The following is a 15673-nucleotide window of genomic DNA, read 5'->3' on the forward strand; positions in this document are numbered from 1 at the left end:
CACAAGCAAACATTTATAAATGGCAGCGAAAATCATATGCAATGGAAATACAGGTAAAGTGATCCAAGATACACAAATATATTGTAACTAATCTAATCTCCAATTTTACATGTACTAATGTTATGTACAGATAATAAGAACTCAAATGGTAAGAATTAGTACACTCCTACAGGTATAAGAAAATAGTGATGCAGGTGCCTATTTTTTGCAAGGAAAATATAAAACTGCATGCATTATCAGTCTTACAATGAATAGAAGAAAAAAACTACTTACCTTAATTTTAAAATACTTGCTAACACTTCTTGGATTATTGAAAAATAATTTTTCAAAGTTACTGATATATATTTAACCTTTGTTTATACAGAACAGACAGGAAATGTGTTTCTGGTGAAAAAAACGGTTTTATATTTTGTGACTTTTCAGCTAGTTAGACTGGATAAAGGAAATTATATTTCTTCTGATAAGTAAAAGTAGAGTTTAAAAGAAAAAAGAAAAAAAAAAGAAAGAATAAAGTACTCAGGAATAAATTTAACAAAAGAAATACACAATTTATACTCTGAAAACTACGAAACATTGTTGGAAGAAATTAAAGAAGAACTAAACAGAATTTGTTGAGACAGGATTAAAGATGGTGGCGTGAAAGGTGAGACAGAGGCTTCCTCCTAAAACTGCATATAATACAAAAATATAATTAATACAACTTATCCTGAAAGAGCAACAGGAAAGAGGATGGTGCCAAACTGCATACACCTGGAGAAAAGAACAGACCTCATGGAACAGGTTAATGTACCAAAGCCGTGGCCCGACGGGAGCCAACCCCCTCGCCCACCCCAGGTCACCAGTGGGAAGAAGAGAAACAGAACAGAGAGGGAGTGGAGGCCTGGGACTGCTGAATACCTAACTCTGGAGATCTGCTCTGGCAGCACAAACCTACATTTCACGGTGCTTGCATGGTAATCTCGTGATTAGGGGGTCAGAAAGCTAAGAGAGGCAGAATTCCTGGAGAGACTGAGATTCCAGCCACTAGTGGAAAGCAGGGATCCATATCTGGCTGCTCTGGGACAAAAGAAAGGCAGGCAGTCTGAGAGACTTCCTAAAAGCAAGAGGGCTGCTAAAGGGGCAAGATTTGCATAGATCTTACTCAGGAGAAAGGACAGGTAGACAAAATTGTCCAGGTGCACTCTGCCCAGCAGGTTGGGAACTTTCATGATCTTCAGGTGCTCCAGCTCCCTGGCTGACTACACAGCTCCAAGGACCACCTCCGTGATATGCAGCCTACTGTGCCATTCTGCCAGCCAGCCCCACCTGGCTTGCAAACCGGCAAAAGCTACCCCCTGGAGTTAGGCCAGCCAGAGGGAAGCACTGTCTACAGCAACTATAAACGCAAAGCATAGAGGCTTATACCTGTGTGCTCAGCCCATAGGCATAGGTTCTGGCAGTGGAGACAGGCATAGGTGCCGGGAAGAAGGGAACAGATCTTGCCTTCCCCCAGGCACCAGTACCGCTCCCCGGTGACCCCTGACATTGCTTCAGGGGATGAGCAGCTCCAGAAAGTAGAGTTTCTGGACACTAGAGGGCGCCATATACAAACATGAAATGCCAAAGGAACCTGGCTCAAAGTAAAATTATGAATACAACACCTGAGAAAGACCCAAATGAAATCGACCTCATGAATCTTCCTGAAAGGGATTTCAAAATAAAAATAATTAACATTCTCATGGAGGTACAGAAAAATATTCAAGAACTCAGGAATGAATTCCGGTTGGAGATCCAATCAATATGGAACACAGTATCAGAAATGAAACATATAATGGAAAGTTTAAAAGGCAGATTAGATACAGTGGAGGAGACGATAACGGAAACAGAAATTAGAGAATAGGCATACAAAGAAGCTGAGGCACAGAGAGAAAAAGGATCTCTAAGAATTAAATAATATAGAGAGAACTGTGCGACCAATCCAAACGGAACAATATTCGTATTATAGGGGTACCAGAAGAAGAGAGAGAAAAAGAGATAGAAAGTGTCTTTGAGGAGGTAATTGCTGAAAACTTCCCCAATCTAGGGAAGGAGATAGTCTCACAGGCCATGGAGGTGCCCAGATCTCCCAACACAATGGACCCAAGGAAGACAACACCAAGACATATAGTAATTAAAATGGCAAAGATCAACGGTAAGGACAGACTATTAAAAGCAGCCACAGAGAGAAATAAGATCACATAAAAAAGGAAAGCCCATCAGGCTATCATCAGACTTCTCAGCAGAAACCTTACAAGCCAGAAGGGAGTAGCATAATGTATTTAATGCAATGAACTACAGAAGGGCCTCAAACTAAGAATATTTTATCTGACAAGATTATCATTTAAATTTGAAGGAGGGATTAAACAATTTCCAGATAAGCAAAAGTGAGAGAATTTACCTTCTACAAAGGGTCTCTACAGTGTATTTTGGACGGACTACTATAGATGGTAGTGTTCCTAAGGTTTAATAGCTGTCACCAGAGGTAATAAAACCATAGTAAAGTAGAACAGTTAATTAGTAAGCAAATGTTAAATTAAATCAACTATCCCCAAAGTCAATCAAGGGATAGACAAAGAGTACAGAATATGATACCTAATATATAAAGAATGGAGGAGGTCTTACAGCACTAAACTATGTTTTCTACCTTTATCTTGCATCTACCTACCACTTCAGCATTCTATTAAAAATAATAATAATAATAATAATAATAATAAGGGAGAAATGTGGGATTCACATATAAATCAAGTATAAAAATCAAACGAATATTCATATTTGACCTGATTGTTTATAGTTCATAATGCATGATCAAAACCGAAAGTTTCTGTGATGACTGCCCTTGCACTGTTCACCATGTAAGAACTTATTCACTATGTAAGAATTTGTTCACCATGTAAGAACTTGTTCGTTATGCTTCAGAAGATTGGAGACTGTTGAGAATTAGGCTTGGGGTTGATTAATGATTGTGCATTGAGTCCCCTATACAGAATTTTATTGTTGTTAACAACCATTTGATCAAAAACAAAAACAAAAACAAAAAAAAGAATGGAGGAGGAAGAAAAAGGTAGTGAAAAAAAAAAGAACCTTTAGATTGTGTTTGTAGTAGCATACTAAGTGAGTTAAGTTACACTCTTAGATAGTAAGGAAGTTAACCTTGAACCTTTGGTAAACACAAATCTAAAACCTGCAATGCCAATAAGTACATACTTATAGATAATCACCCTGAATACAAATGGTCTGAATGCACCAATCAAAAGACATAGAGTCACTGAATGGATGAAAAACAAGACCTGTCTATATGCTGCCTACAAGAGACTCACTTCAAACCCAAAGACATACACACACTAAAAGTAAAGGGATGGAAAAAGATATTTCATGCAACTAATAGGGAGAAAAAAGCAGGTGCTGTAGTACTTGTATCACACAAAATAGACTTTAAAACAAAGAAAGTCACAAGAGACAAAAAAGGACATTACATAATGATAAAGGGGTCAATGCAACAAGAAGATATAACCATTATAAAATTTATGTGCCCAACATAGGAGCATGTACATATGTGAAACAAATACTAACAGAATTAAAAGGGGACACAGAATGCAATACATTCATTCTAGGAGACTTCAACACTCTACTCACTCCAAAGGACAGATCAACCAGACAGAAAATAAGTAAGGAAACAGAGGTATTGAACAACACATTAGAACAGACGCACCTAACAGACATCTACAGAACTCTTCACCCAAAACAGCAGGGTACACATTCTTCTCAAGTGCACATGGAACATTTTCAAGATTACATCATATACTAGGCCACAAAAAGAGCCTACGTAAATTCAAAAAGATAGAAATTGTACCAACCAGCTTCTCTGAACACAACAGTATGAAACTAGAAATAGATTATGCAAAGAAAATGAAAAAGCCCACTAACACATGGAGGCTTCACAACATGCTCCTAAATAACCAATGGATCAGTGACCAAATAAAAACAGAGATCAAGCAATATACGGAGAAAAATGACAACAATAATTCAACACTGCAAAAATCTGTGGGACACAGCGAAGGCCATGCTAAGAGGGAAGTATACTGCAATACGGGACAACCTCAGGAAAGAACAACAATCTCAAATGAACAGTCTAAACTCACAATTAACGAAACTAGAAAAAGAGGAACAAATGAGGCCCAACTTCTTCCTGAATGCATCTCCTCAAGGAAGGGAAACAAAAGCAAAAATGAACACATGACACTGCATCAAGGAGGTACATAATAAAGATTAGAGCAGAAATAAATAAAATTGAGAAGAATAAAAAACAACAGAAAGAATCAATGAAACCAGGAGCTGGTTTTTTGAGAAAATAAACAGAATCGATAAACCCCTAGGCAGACTTATCAAGAAAAAAAGAGAGTCTACACACTTAAAGAGAATCAGAAATGAGAAATGAAAAATCACTACTGACACCACAGAAAAACAAAGAATTATTAGAGAATACTATGAAAAATTATATGCTAACAAACTGTATATCCTAGAAGAAATGGACAACTTTCTAGAAAATACAACCTTCTAAGGCTGATCCAGAAAGAAACAGAAAATCTGAACAGACCAATTACTAGCAACGAAATTGAATTGGTAATCAAAAAACTACCTAAGAACAAAACACTGTACCAGATGGCTTCACCACTGAATTTTATCAAACATTTAGTGAAGACCTAATACCCATTTTCCTTAAAGTTTTCCAAAGAGTAGAAGAGGAAACTCATTCTATGAGGCCAGCATCATCACCCTAATACCAAAACCAGGTAAAGACACCACAAAAAAAGAAAATTACAGACCAATATCCCTGATGAACATAGATGCAAAAATACTCAACAAAATATTAGCAAACCGAATTCAAAAATACATGAAAAAGATCACCCATCATGATCAAGTAGGATTTATTCCAGGGATGCAAGGATGGTACAACATTCGAAAATTCATCCACATTATCCACCACATCAACAAAAAGAAGGACAAAAACCACATGATCATCTCCACAGATGCCAAAAAAACATTCAACAAAATTTAACATCCATTCATGATAAAAACTCTCAAAACAATGGGTATAGAGGGCAAGTACCTCAATATAATAAAGGCCCTATATGACAAACCCACAGCCAACATCATACTTAACAGCAAGAAGCTGAAAACCTTTCCTTTAAGATCGGGAACAAGACAAGGATGCCCACTCTCTCCACTTTTATTCAACATCGTTCTGGAGGTCCTCGCCACAGCAATTAGACAACACAAAGAAATAAAGGGCATCCAGATTCATAAGGAAGAAGTTGAACTGTCACTGTTTGCAGATGACATGATAATGTACATAAAAAACCCTGAAGAATCCACTCCAAGACTACTAGATCTAATATCTGAATTCAGCAAAGTTGGAGGATACAAAATTAATACACAGAAATCTGTTGCATTCATATACACTAATGATGAACTAGCAGAAAGAGAAATCAGAAAAACAATTCCATTCACAATCACATCAAAAAGAATAAAATATCTAGGAATAAACCTAACCAAGTGAAAGACCTATACTGTGAAAACTACAAGACACTCATGAGAGAAATTAAAGAAGATACCAATAAATGGAAACACATCCTGTGCTCATGGATAGGAAGAATTAATATTGTCAAAATGGCCATCCTGCCATAAGCAATCTACAGATTCAAAGCAATCCCTATCAAAATACCAACAGCATTCTTAAACAAACTAGAACAAATAGTTGTAAATTCATATGGAAGATCCCGAATAGCCAAAGCAATCCTGTGAAGGAAGAATAAAGCAGGGGGGATTACGCTTCCTGACTTCAAGCTCTACTACAAAGTCACAAAGTAATCAAGACAATTTGGTACTGGCACAAGAACCCCATAAAGCAATGGAACAGACTAGAGAGCCCAGATATAAACCCACGCATATATGGTCAATTACTATACAATAAAGGAGCCATGGACTTACAAATGGGGAAATGACAGCCTCTTCAACAACTGATGTTGGCAAAACTGGACAGCTACATGTAAGAGAATGAAACTGGATTACTGCCTACTCCATACACAAAAGTAAACTCGAAATGGATCAAAGACCTGAATGTAAGTCATGAAACCATAAAACTCTTAGAAGACAACATAGGCAAAAATCTCCTGAATATAAGCATGAGCAACTTCTTCCTGAATGCATCTCCTCAAGGAAGGGAAACAAAAGCAAAAATGAACACATGACACTGCATCAAACTAAAAAGCTTCTGTACAGCAAAGGACACCATCAGTAGAACAAAAAGACATCCTACAGTATGGAAGAATATATTTGTAAATGACATATCCAACAAGGGGTTAACATCCAAAATATATAGAGAACTCACATGCCTAACACCCAAAAAGCAAATAACCCAATTAAAAAATGGGCAGAGGATATGAACAGACACTTCTCCAAAGAAGAAATTCAGATGACCAACAGACACATGAAAAGATGCTCCACATCACTAATTATCAGAGAAATGCAAATTAAAACCACAATGAGATATCACTTCACATCAGTTAGGATGGCCAGTATCGAAAAGACTAAGAACAACAAATGCTGGCGAGGATGTGGAGAAAGGGGAACCCTCCTACACTGCTGGTGGGAATATAAGCTAGTTCAGCCATTGTGGAAAGCAACATGGAGGTTCCTCAAAAAACTAAAAATAGAAATACCATTTGACCCAGGAATTCCACTCCTAGGAATTTACCCAAAGAATATAATTTCTCAGATTCAAAAGACATATGTACCCCTATGTTTACTGCAACACTATTTACAATAGCCAAGATATGGAAGGAACCTAAGTGTCCATCAGTAGATGAATGGATAAAGATGTGGTACATATACATGATGGAATACTATTCAGCCATAAGAAGAAAACAAATCCTACCATTTGCAACATGGATGGAGCTAGAGGGTATTATGCTCAGTGAAATAAGCCAGGCAGATAAAGACAAGTACCAAATGATTTCCCTCATTTGTGGAGTATAACAATGAAGCAAAACTCAAGAAACAAAACAGCAACAGACTCACAGACTCCCAAGAAGGGACTACTAGTTACTAAAGGGGAGAGATGTAGGAGGGTGGGTGGGGAGGGAGGAAGAAAGGGACTGAAGGGTATTATGATTGGCACACATGGTGTGGGGGGGATCATGGGGAAGACAGTGCAGCACAGAGAAGGCAAATACTGACTCTGTGGCATCTTAGTATACTGATGGGCAGTGAATACAATGGGGTATGCAGGGGACACAATAATATGGGTGAATGTAGTAACCACATGGTTTTTTCATGTGAAACCTTCGTAAGAATGTATATCAATAATACCTTAATAAAAAAAAATTATAGCAAGTACTAATTCAATTTAAAAATTGAGAATATGTATTTCCTGAAAAAGGGGAGAGAACTAAATATTTATAAAATACAACTTGAAGGACAGACAACCTAACAAATCATTTCTTCTCAATTTATTAAAAAATTTTATTTCCTGTGAATTTACAGCAAGTTCATTTTGATTTTATATCTTGAATGAGAATTAAAAGAAAAATCCTATTTCCACTATATCAAATATACAAAAGCTCTGTGGAGGTGGGGTAGAGACAAAGTAAGGAGACCCTACCTCCATCATTACTAATTTATCAGGATACGCCAGATCTCCAGGAGCTGGTTTGTAGCCCATGATGTCTGTCTGAATGTAGATGTGGGTTCGGTAGACAAGCCGCTCTTGTACATCTTCCAACATTTGTTTTACTCCAGCTGCAAATGCTCCCAGTTGTTCAGCTGATTTAAAAAGTGCAGTAATTCTTTTAGATTTAGAAAATTACTTTCTTTGAACTACCAAAAATATTACTACATTGCCTAGTAATAGTATGAACATATTTGGCTTCAGGGACTGTAGTTGTATTCTCTTTCAGTATGATTCAATGACCTTAGAAAAACTTAATAAACATCTTTCAATTTCCTCAAATTTAAAACTGAGGAATAAATTTCCACTTACACCTCTCCTCCTGGGACTCTATGAAATTATTTCTACTATTAATATGAATAATAAAATCTGCCTTAAGCTATTAATAATAAAGAGTACTTTAAGCTTTTTAACATTTATCTCATATAGTTTCAGACCAATACTCAGACAACTAAGGCAGCTTATTAATTGGGTTATCATCCCCATTTGACAAATAAATTGAATCCCACAGATATTAATGACTTGTTAACATTTTCACAAAGAAAGATGAGTAAAAATATGAGATATGAGCTTATATAGAGCATCTTCATTTCTAAGATGCCATCGATGCTAAGACACACCGGTAATTCAGTAACAGCTTTCCAAAAGCTGGGAGTCAGAAACAACTACACAATCACATAAATACTCGCATTAATTTTAAAAATCATCTTTAATTTGGAAGCCTTAAAATGTGTATCTTAGAATGAACTAAAAGCAATAGAATAAGAAACTTGGGAAGAGTAACAAACCTGTAGTGTTTCCTAAGGAAAGTCAAAGTGAGGACAATAACCTCTGCCAGTAAAATGACAACTTGAAGGGTATTTTTTTAAAGTACCTAAGTATCATTAAGAAAATCATGTTTGCTATGACAAATCTAATATTGAAGAACATATTACATGGATAAAGTAGAGCCTTCCATAGAATTTCTTTTATTTCTAATTTCAAAAAAGATGAATCATTACTATGTACACATACTAAAATAATTCCTGTTTTTTAGTCAAAAGTATGCAATATAGTTAATTACTTTATGTATTCTGGTAACAGTATACTAGGAATGCCTAACCCAAAACTGATTGTTCTCTCTGGATTTCAAATGCCAGAAAGAAAAGTTAACTATAATAGTATTATTACTAATTTTTCCTAGATTTTAAATTTCTTTCCCCATTTAATTTGTACCTTTAGTCAAAGAATAAGGTACATCTTGATTCAAAAATGGACAAAGCATCAACCCAGGCATCAAAAATATTAAATTTATAGGTAGTGGGGAGGGGGAGAAGGAACTAATCTTTTCCAAATTCATTGAGTCACAGATATGTTAAAAGACCTTTGAAAATGATCACTTCTGATTATCCTTTACCATTGTTCTGCACATGATCTTCAAGCACCTCATTTTTAAGAATCCCACAAAGTTCCGATAGAGTCTCTAAATGAATAACATGAATGATCAATGGTCTGAAGACATCATACAATGAAACACACAGTTTCTCCAAAAGTTCACTAAAATGAAAGAATAAAATAAGGGTATTAGCAGTAATCTTTTCAGGACTTTCTAATAGTTTAAAAGGCCATCTCTAATTTCTTCTAGCCAATAAAAATATTAAAAATCTACTGGAAAATAGTAAGTAGGAACATTATATAATGAGAAGTGAAAGGCTAAAAGTAATTCTGTAAACTGTTTTTGCTTTAAAAGCTCAAAATCAATAAGCAAGCCTCAGCAGACAATTCAAATTAGCTGCCCCCAGCCGGATGTCAATTTATTACAACTTTTCCTTATTTCAGCAATAATTCTGTACATGTCCTTTCAAAGCAATGAAAAATATTTCAATAGACTTAATTATTCTTTGATATTCTACATCACTGTGACTCAAATAGCAACATTCTTCTCAGGAAAGAGGTTCAGAATTTTTGAATACTTACAGATTTCAATAAACAAAACTCAAAGTACTTTAACAATTACAAGTATTTTGACAATTTTAAGTAATTGAAAAGAAAAATTAGGATGTCTATATTCTCCATATTGTCAAAAGTACTCTTCTACATATAGTATTTCATCAAAAATGAGCAACCCAGTCAAAACCATATGATACATTTGTCTCTTCCCCATTACCAGAGTCACAATCTTGGAATCATTCTAAGATTGACAACAGAACTAACAAAACTGAGGATCAGAAAGACAATTTGAGAAAAATAAGGAAAAGGATATTAAATAGTGTCTATATTTTTAAGTGTCTTTCATTAGAGTCATAGAATTTTTTAACTAGGAGGAATTATACTTAGTGGAGATAAAGGGATCTAGTTTATATATACTGTATAGGGATATAGTATGTGTGTGTGTGTGTGTGTATATATATATATATGTGTGTGTTAAATATACATATAATTAGATATAAGTACATGTAACTAGGCATGTGTGTGTGTGTGTATATATATACATACACACACACACAACCATAAGGGATATAGTTTATTCCCAAGACTTATTTCCCTATACAGGATTCTTACTATCATACTATATCATCTCCATAATCGTTATAAACAATATGACAGCATGTTCGCCTTTAAACTGCACAATTTTAAAATAACCACTCTCCCACCCAATAATATTTTGTTCACATACCTACAAAGGTAAAAACTCTACAGTCAAGAATACTCTTAAAATATAATAAGCCATTACGATCATTAACAAATTAAATCTTAAAAACAAGTGTTAGACTCCATGTACCACCTACTCTAATTTTGACGTTGGTTTTGTGAAAAATTCATTGTAAAGCTGGTGTTCGTCCTGACATACATGGACCATAAAGGCACAGCCACTGCGAATCTGCAGGAAATAAACAACACCACCTACAGTTAAAGACACACAATTCAGTGTTGATAAAATACACCAAATATTTTATTAGCAGAGAGATTATGCATATATATTTATAACAACTTATTTAAGAACAGAAAATGTTTAGTTTTTAATGGTTTGCTATATAATGTGAATAAGGGTGATTTTTATTTTCTTATGATTTATTTTCTAAACTTTTGATAATGAAAGTAAATTACCTTTCTAGTTGAAAAGGAGGTATTTTTAAAAAGAATACTTTTTTCTATAATATGAATTAAAAATCACACTAAACAAAAATGCCCTTCTGTAGGAAAAACGATTAAGTTGTCAATATAAATCCACAAACTGAAACTTCATCTTTCAAGGACCAACACTTTTCTTCGTATTTCAAAAAAATACATCAAAATGAGAATATTTTGCCAAGGTGAATGCCAATTACTAAACTAGATTTATAATAACTGAAAGAACAATTCTTTAAGTTTGTTGATATGGAAACCAAACTTATTTACCCATGCATAGCTTCTAGGGTACCCAAATATTTTGAAGAAATGTTGAACATTAAACCAAAATAATCAGAAACTTACCAAGGCACAATGATCTCTATTATTCTGGCTGGTTAACTCTGTTATAGTACAAGCAATACTAGGGCCCAAAAGGAGCTCCCGCTGATCAAGGTAACACTGGTGGATGTCATTTAACAGTTGTTGGTATCTGATGAAAAGCAAATGAGATTGAAGTATAGACTTCTTATTTCAGATATATAAATTAAATCTAATCTAAAATCTCAAAATGGATTGCCAAACTTCTAAAGCTATATGGTTACTTCTCATTTGCCTGCACTAAATACTAGAAATTTATGTGCATAAAGGAAAAACAAACCATAATTAACTACAATGCTGTAACACAAATACTGTATAAGGATGTAGTATATATACAACTATATATAAGCATACATACTATATATAAATATATGTGTAATATAAGGGATATAATTTATCCCAAGACTAAGTTATCTTTTAAAGAAAGATTTATCTTCCTAGAGATCTTATATCTATCCAAATAAAAAGTTAATCCTGCCATGGGAAGAGTGCCTTGCAAACTCACTATATCAGGTCTACGACCTTACTGCCCAATATAAGTTTTATGCTAAAAGAAAAAGCTTGCATAGTATGCAAGGTAATTGCTCAGAAAATACCAGGGGCATAACAGATTTGGAAAAATGGCGCTTCAAGAGTAAGGTAAGTTGAAAACTGAAGAACTGGGCACTCACTCAGGTATTTTTTCAGATCGTTGTTCTATTTGTTCAATAAGAGTCTGCAGAATAAAGAAAAATATATTAAAAATTCAGCTATTTTAGTTATACTTCTAATTATTTTCTGGTTGTAACTAACACGTGCTAATGTTAGAAAATTTGTAGATACAAAAAGTTGAAATGTAAAAATAAACTATACCACCACAAAATAATCACACTATACTTACTACATTTTTCTTTTTAAAGAAAACTGGAGTTACAACTATATATTCAGTTTTTTACATAATTACACTATATACAATTATACTGAAAAACCTTCTTTTGGGAAATTAACATTTCAAAATATTTTCCTATTACTAATAATTCTCAATACAGATGAAAATGTATAGAAAGCCGTAGCATAGTGCCTGGCACCTAGAAAAAACTCAATGAATCATTATAAATACTGTTTCAAACACTACTTAAACAGCCACCTAATAGCCCCTCGGATAGATGTACCAAAAGTCAACCATTCTTCTACTGTTAGACATCTACGTTGTTTCCAAAGAATAACAGCCCAGAGGTTAACAGTTCTGGGCCTGGAGCAAAACTAGAGGGTCTGAGTGCTGGCTCCCCAATAGCTGTTTGAGTCCAGGAGAGCTGATTTACTTCTCTGAGATTCCAATTTCTACCACGTAAAGCTGGTGTAACAATAGTACCTACTTCCCAGTTGAGAACCCCCAACAGTGGGTCAAAAGAGAAAAGTATTTCTAGAGGCTTCTAATCCATTCTTCTAAAACATTTTTGAGAAAGGAATCAATTTACACACCTATCAGCAGTATTGCCTGTCTCACCAAATCCTCAAAAGCACTATTATACTTTAATTCTGCCTATTTCTAACAGACAAAAAAAATGCCATCTAACCTTAAATTGCTTGTATATTCTCTATCAAGGCTACACATGTACTCCTATTTATTAATCATTTGTATCCTCTATGAGTAATCTGGTCATTTATGTATTAGACATTCATATTTTTTACTGACTTATATGCACTCAGTAGATTAAAAATATTGACCTCACTTATCTGTTGTAAACATTCTCTCCAGTTTCTGCCTTTTCCTTTACTGTTTAAAATTCAGAAAATGTAATTTTTATATCCTTATTCTTTTATTCTATAATTTTTTTCCCAATAGTTTCGTCTAGAGTTTTTATTTTTGCTTTTTGGTCTGCTTATCATTTTGCATAGTAATGTACTGTGGTAATGTTATAAACTGAAGAGCTTACTTTTTTTTCCAAATCCTAGCAAATTTTTCCAATACCATGTACAAAACTTCAGCCCTTTCTCTTTGATTTGAGGACATTCTATATATACTAAGTTTTAGAATTTTCCTTTCCAATTATCCACGTGAATTCTTGTATTTTTCTAATTTTTCTTATTTAGTCTTGCTTATGTACTACACCAATGAATTTTAGAATCATCAAAAAAGAACTTCCATTGGAAATTCTGCTAAAATTACACTTAAGAATTAAATTACATTAGGAAGAACTGACATTTTAAAAATTAAGTCTCCTTAACTGGAAACAATAAAGCCATATTTATTCACTCTTTTGTGATTCTCTGTCTAGTTTTGTTTTCTTCATCTTTCTATTTCCATTAAGGTTATTTCTAGATAAGTATTTTATGCTTTCTGTCCCTAATATGGGACCCCAGGGCATATACTAATTGGTTACCACTGGCAAACGGCATGTGGGAAAGCCACTGAAAATTTTATCATCATTTTATAGTCAACTACCACACTGAGCCCTCTAATCTATACCATTTCTTTTCTAGTCAAATTTTTATCATTGGTATTTGACTAATAAGCAAAAGCAACCAAACAGCATAAACCTCATACAAGCAATGAACCACTCTTTTCTTGTATCTTCTATAAACAAGACCAAGTTTCTCTTATTTCATAAAACAAAAAATTCCTTTCAACTGACTTTCAAGAGGGAAACAAGGATGGGAGTGAGGAGTGTGAGGTCAGAATCGGTAAAAGGAGACTATTCTCCCTAGTAATTTCACAATGAGTAGAAAAAGATACATGTACTAGCTCTAGTCAACTGTAACTTGGGTATGTTATTAAATACATAAATACGTAACACATATATCTACTCTGCATCTTTCATTTTCAATCACTCTATAAAGGCAAATACTCTGTGCATTCCTTTATGATCCAGACACTGTGCTAAGGCAAGTAAATAAGACACCTGTTCTCAACCTCATGGAATACACTACCGATGCCTTAGTTCACCCCCTTTTTCTCACCTGGACTACTGCAAAATCTTCTTTGTAAAAATCAGGCCTCCTGGTCTCAAGTCTCTCTTAACCATAATCTCTTCTTTTTTTTCTTTTATTGATGTGTAGCTGATAAACCATATATTGGTCATAACCCATTCCTTATACTGCATCATTAATCTTATGACTCTTACAATCTTACAAATCTTCATACTGTATCATTAGTCTTATGGAATGACATATCTGTCTAAATCACTCTCCTTTAAAATATTTCACTGGTTCTCCACTTTTCCTGAATTAGTATGACATTAGCCTTTGCCATCTTTCTTGTCCTTTATCCCACCACATCCTGCTAATGCCCCACACTCTGGTCATAACAAGTTATGCAAAGTTCTCTGAAAATACATGACATTTATGTCTCTACAACCTTCCTTAACAATCCCCTCGAGTCCACTATAAAGTTGAACTTTTTAAGTTCCTGTATCACCTTCACCTAGAAGCCTAACTCAGACACGATGGGAAAAGCTAGGTGTTTTCTGTCTGTGGTTTAAAGCACAGCTAATATACACTGCTATAATGTGGAAAGACAGTGCCCACCTTTCATTCAAGGCCATTTTCCTGGTATAAGCAAAAGGCCTAACATACAGTAGTACTTCAAAAGGGCTGGTTAAATAAATTTCATAGTAATATCCTATTTGTGTCAGTAGACTTACTCTGACTTTGGGGGCAGCAGCTCGAAATTTCACATAAAATAGTGTGAAGGCATTGTCTGCATTAGGTACCGATGAGGGATCCTAAAGCAACATGGGAGAGGATAGGGAAGGAAGATAATTAGCAAACAAATAATTATTCAGAAAATATGACACAAACCACTTCAAACGGTTACAATTGGTCTATACACCAACCAAAAGCTTAGAGAGAAAAATCTCAAGGAGAGATGAAATATTTAGTTTTTTATTAAACATTGCTACAAATAGGAAATAATTGTGTAGAACTGTCATCTCTCTCATCTTTTTATTAAAATGTACCCTATGTTACATGAATTTCAGTGGTTAACAGATCTGAATGCAGATTTATACTCGGCCACTTTTGGAGTGTAAGCTACTGGCCAAACTGCTTAACCTCTCTGAGATTCAGTGCATCTATTAAATGGTGATAGTATATACTCATAAAGGTTTTATACAGCTCAATAGTAAAACATTAGCACATAGGAGGTGCTATTATTAGGTATCAGTTTCCTAAACATTTCAAATTTTTACAGAGTAGCAAAATTATATAGTCTAGCCTTTACATCAGCTAAGAGCAATGTGAATGGCAAAATGCAACCCAAACATCAGTGGCTCTGAACTGAAAGCTCAAGAACACATTCTATGTCATTTGGAAAGTAAGCTTAAAAATAAAATGTATAATCTCTAAGGTCTTATTTTCTTACAAAAGAAATGTGCTCAATGACTGTTTCTAACCTAACATTCTGTCAATTTTCTACCTAGAATCTACTATAATCTGTAATTGATAAATTTGCTTGTTTCCTTCTTTAATGATTACTTGTCC

General features: G+C 34.5%; 1 protein-coding gene across 4 annotated transcripts in view; it reads right to left on the reverse strand.

Moving 5' to 3' along the window:
- COG3 (component of oligomeric golgi complex 3) overlaps positions 1 to 15673 on the reverse strand; it is a 141683-nt gene that overhangs the window by 110700 nt on the left and 15310 nt on the right. For all 4 annotated transcript variants that reach the window (XR_008994598.1, XM_057494634.1, XM_057494635.1 and 1 more), the window contains exons 8-13: positions 14836 to 14916; positions 11884 to 11927; positions 11198 to 11324; positions 10513 to 10604; positions 9141 to 9280; positions 7679 to 7839 (exon numbers count right to left, since the gene is read on the reverse strand). Coding sequence is in view for 3 of the 4 variants with exons in the window: in XM_057494634.1 (XP_057350617.1) it covers positions 7679 to 7839; positions 9141 to 9280; positions 10513 to 10604; positions 11198 to 11324; positions 11884 to 11927; positions 14836 to 14916 (645 nt within the window). In the remaining variant the exon portion in view is untranslated. The remainder of the gene's footprint in view (positions 1 to 7678; positions 7840 to 9140; positions 9281 to 10512; positions 10605 to 11197; positions 11325 to 11883; positions 11928 to 14835; positions 14917 to 15673) is intronic.

The sequence above is a fragment of the Manis pentadactyla genome, chromosome 17 (genome assembly GCF_030020395.1).
Source record: "Manis pentadactyla isolate mManPen7 chromosome 17, mManPen7.hap1, whole genome shotgun sequence".
NCBI lineage: Eukaryota > Metazoa > Chordata > Mammalia > Pholidota > Manidae > Manis > Manis pentadactyla.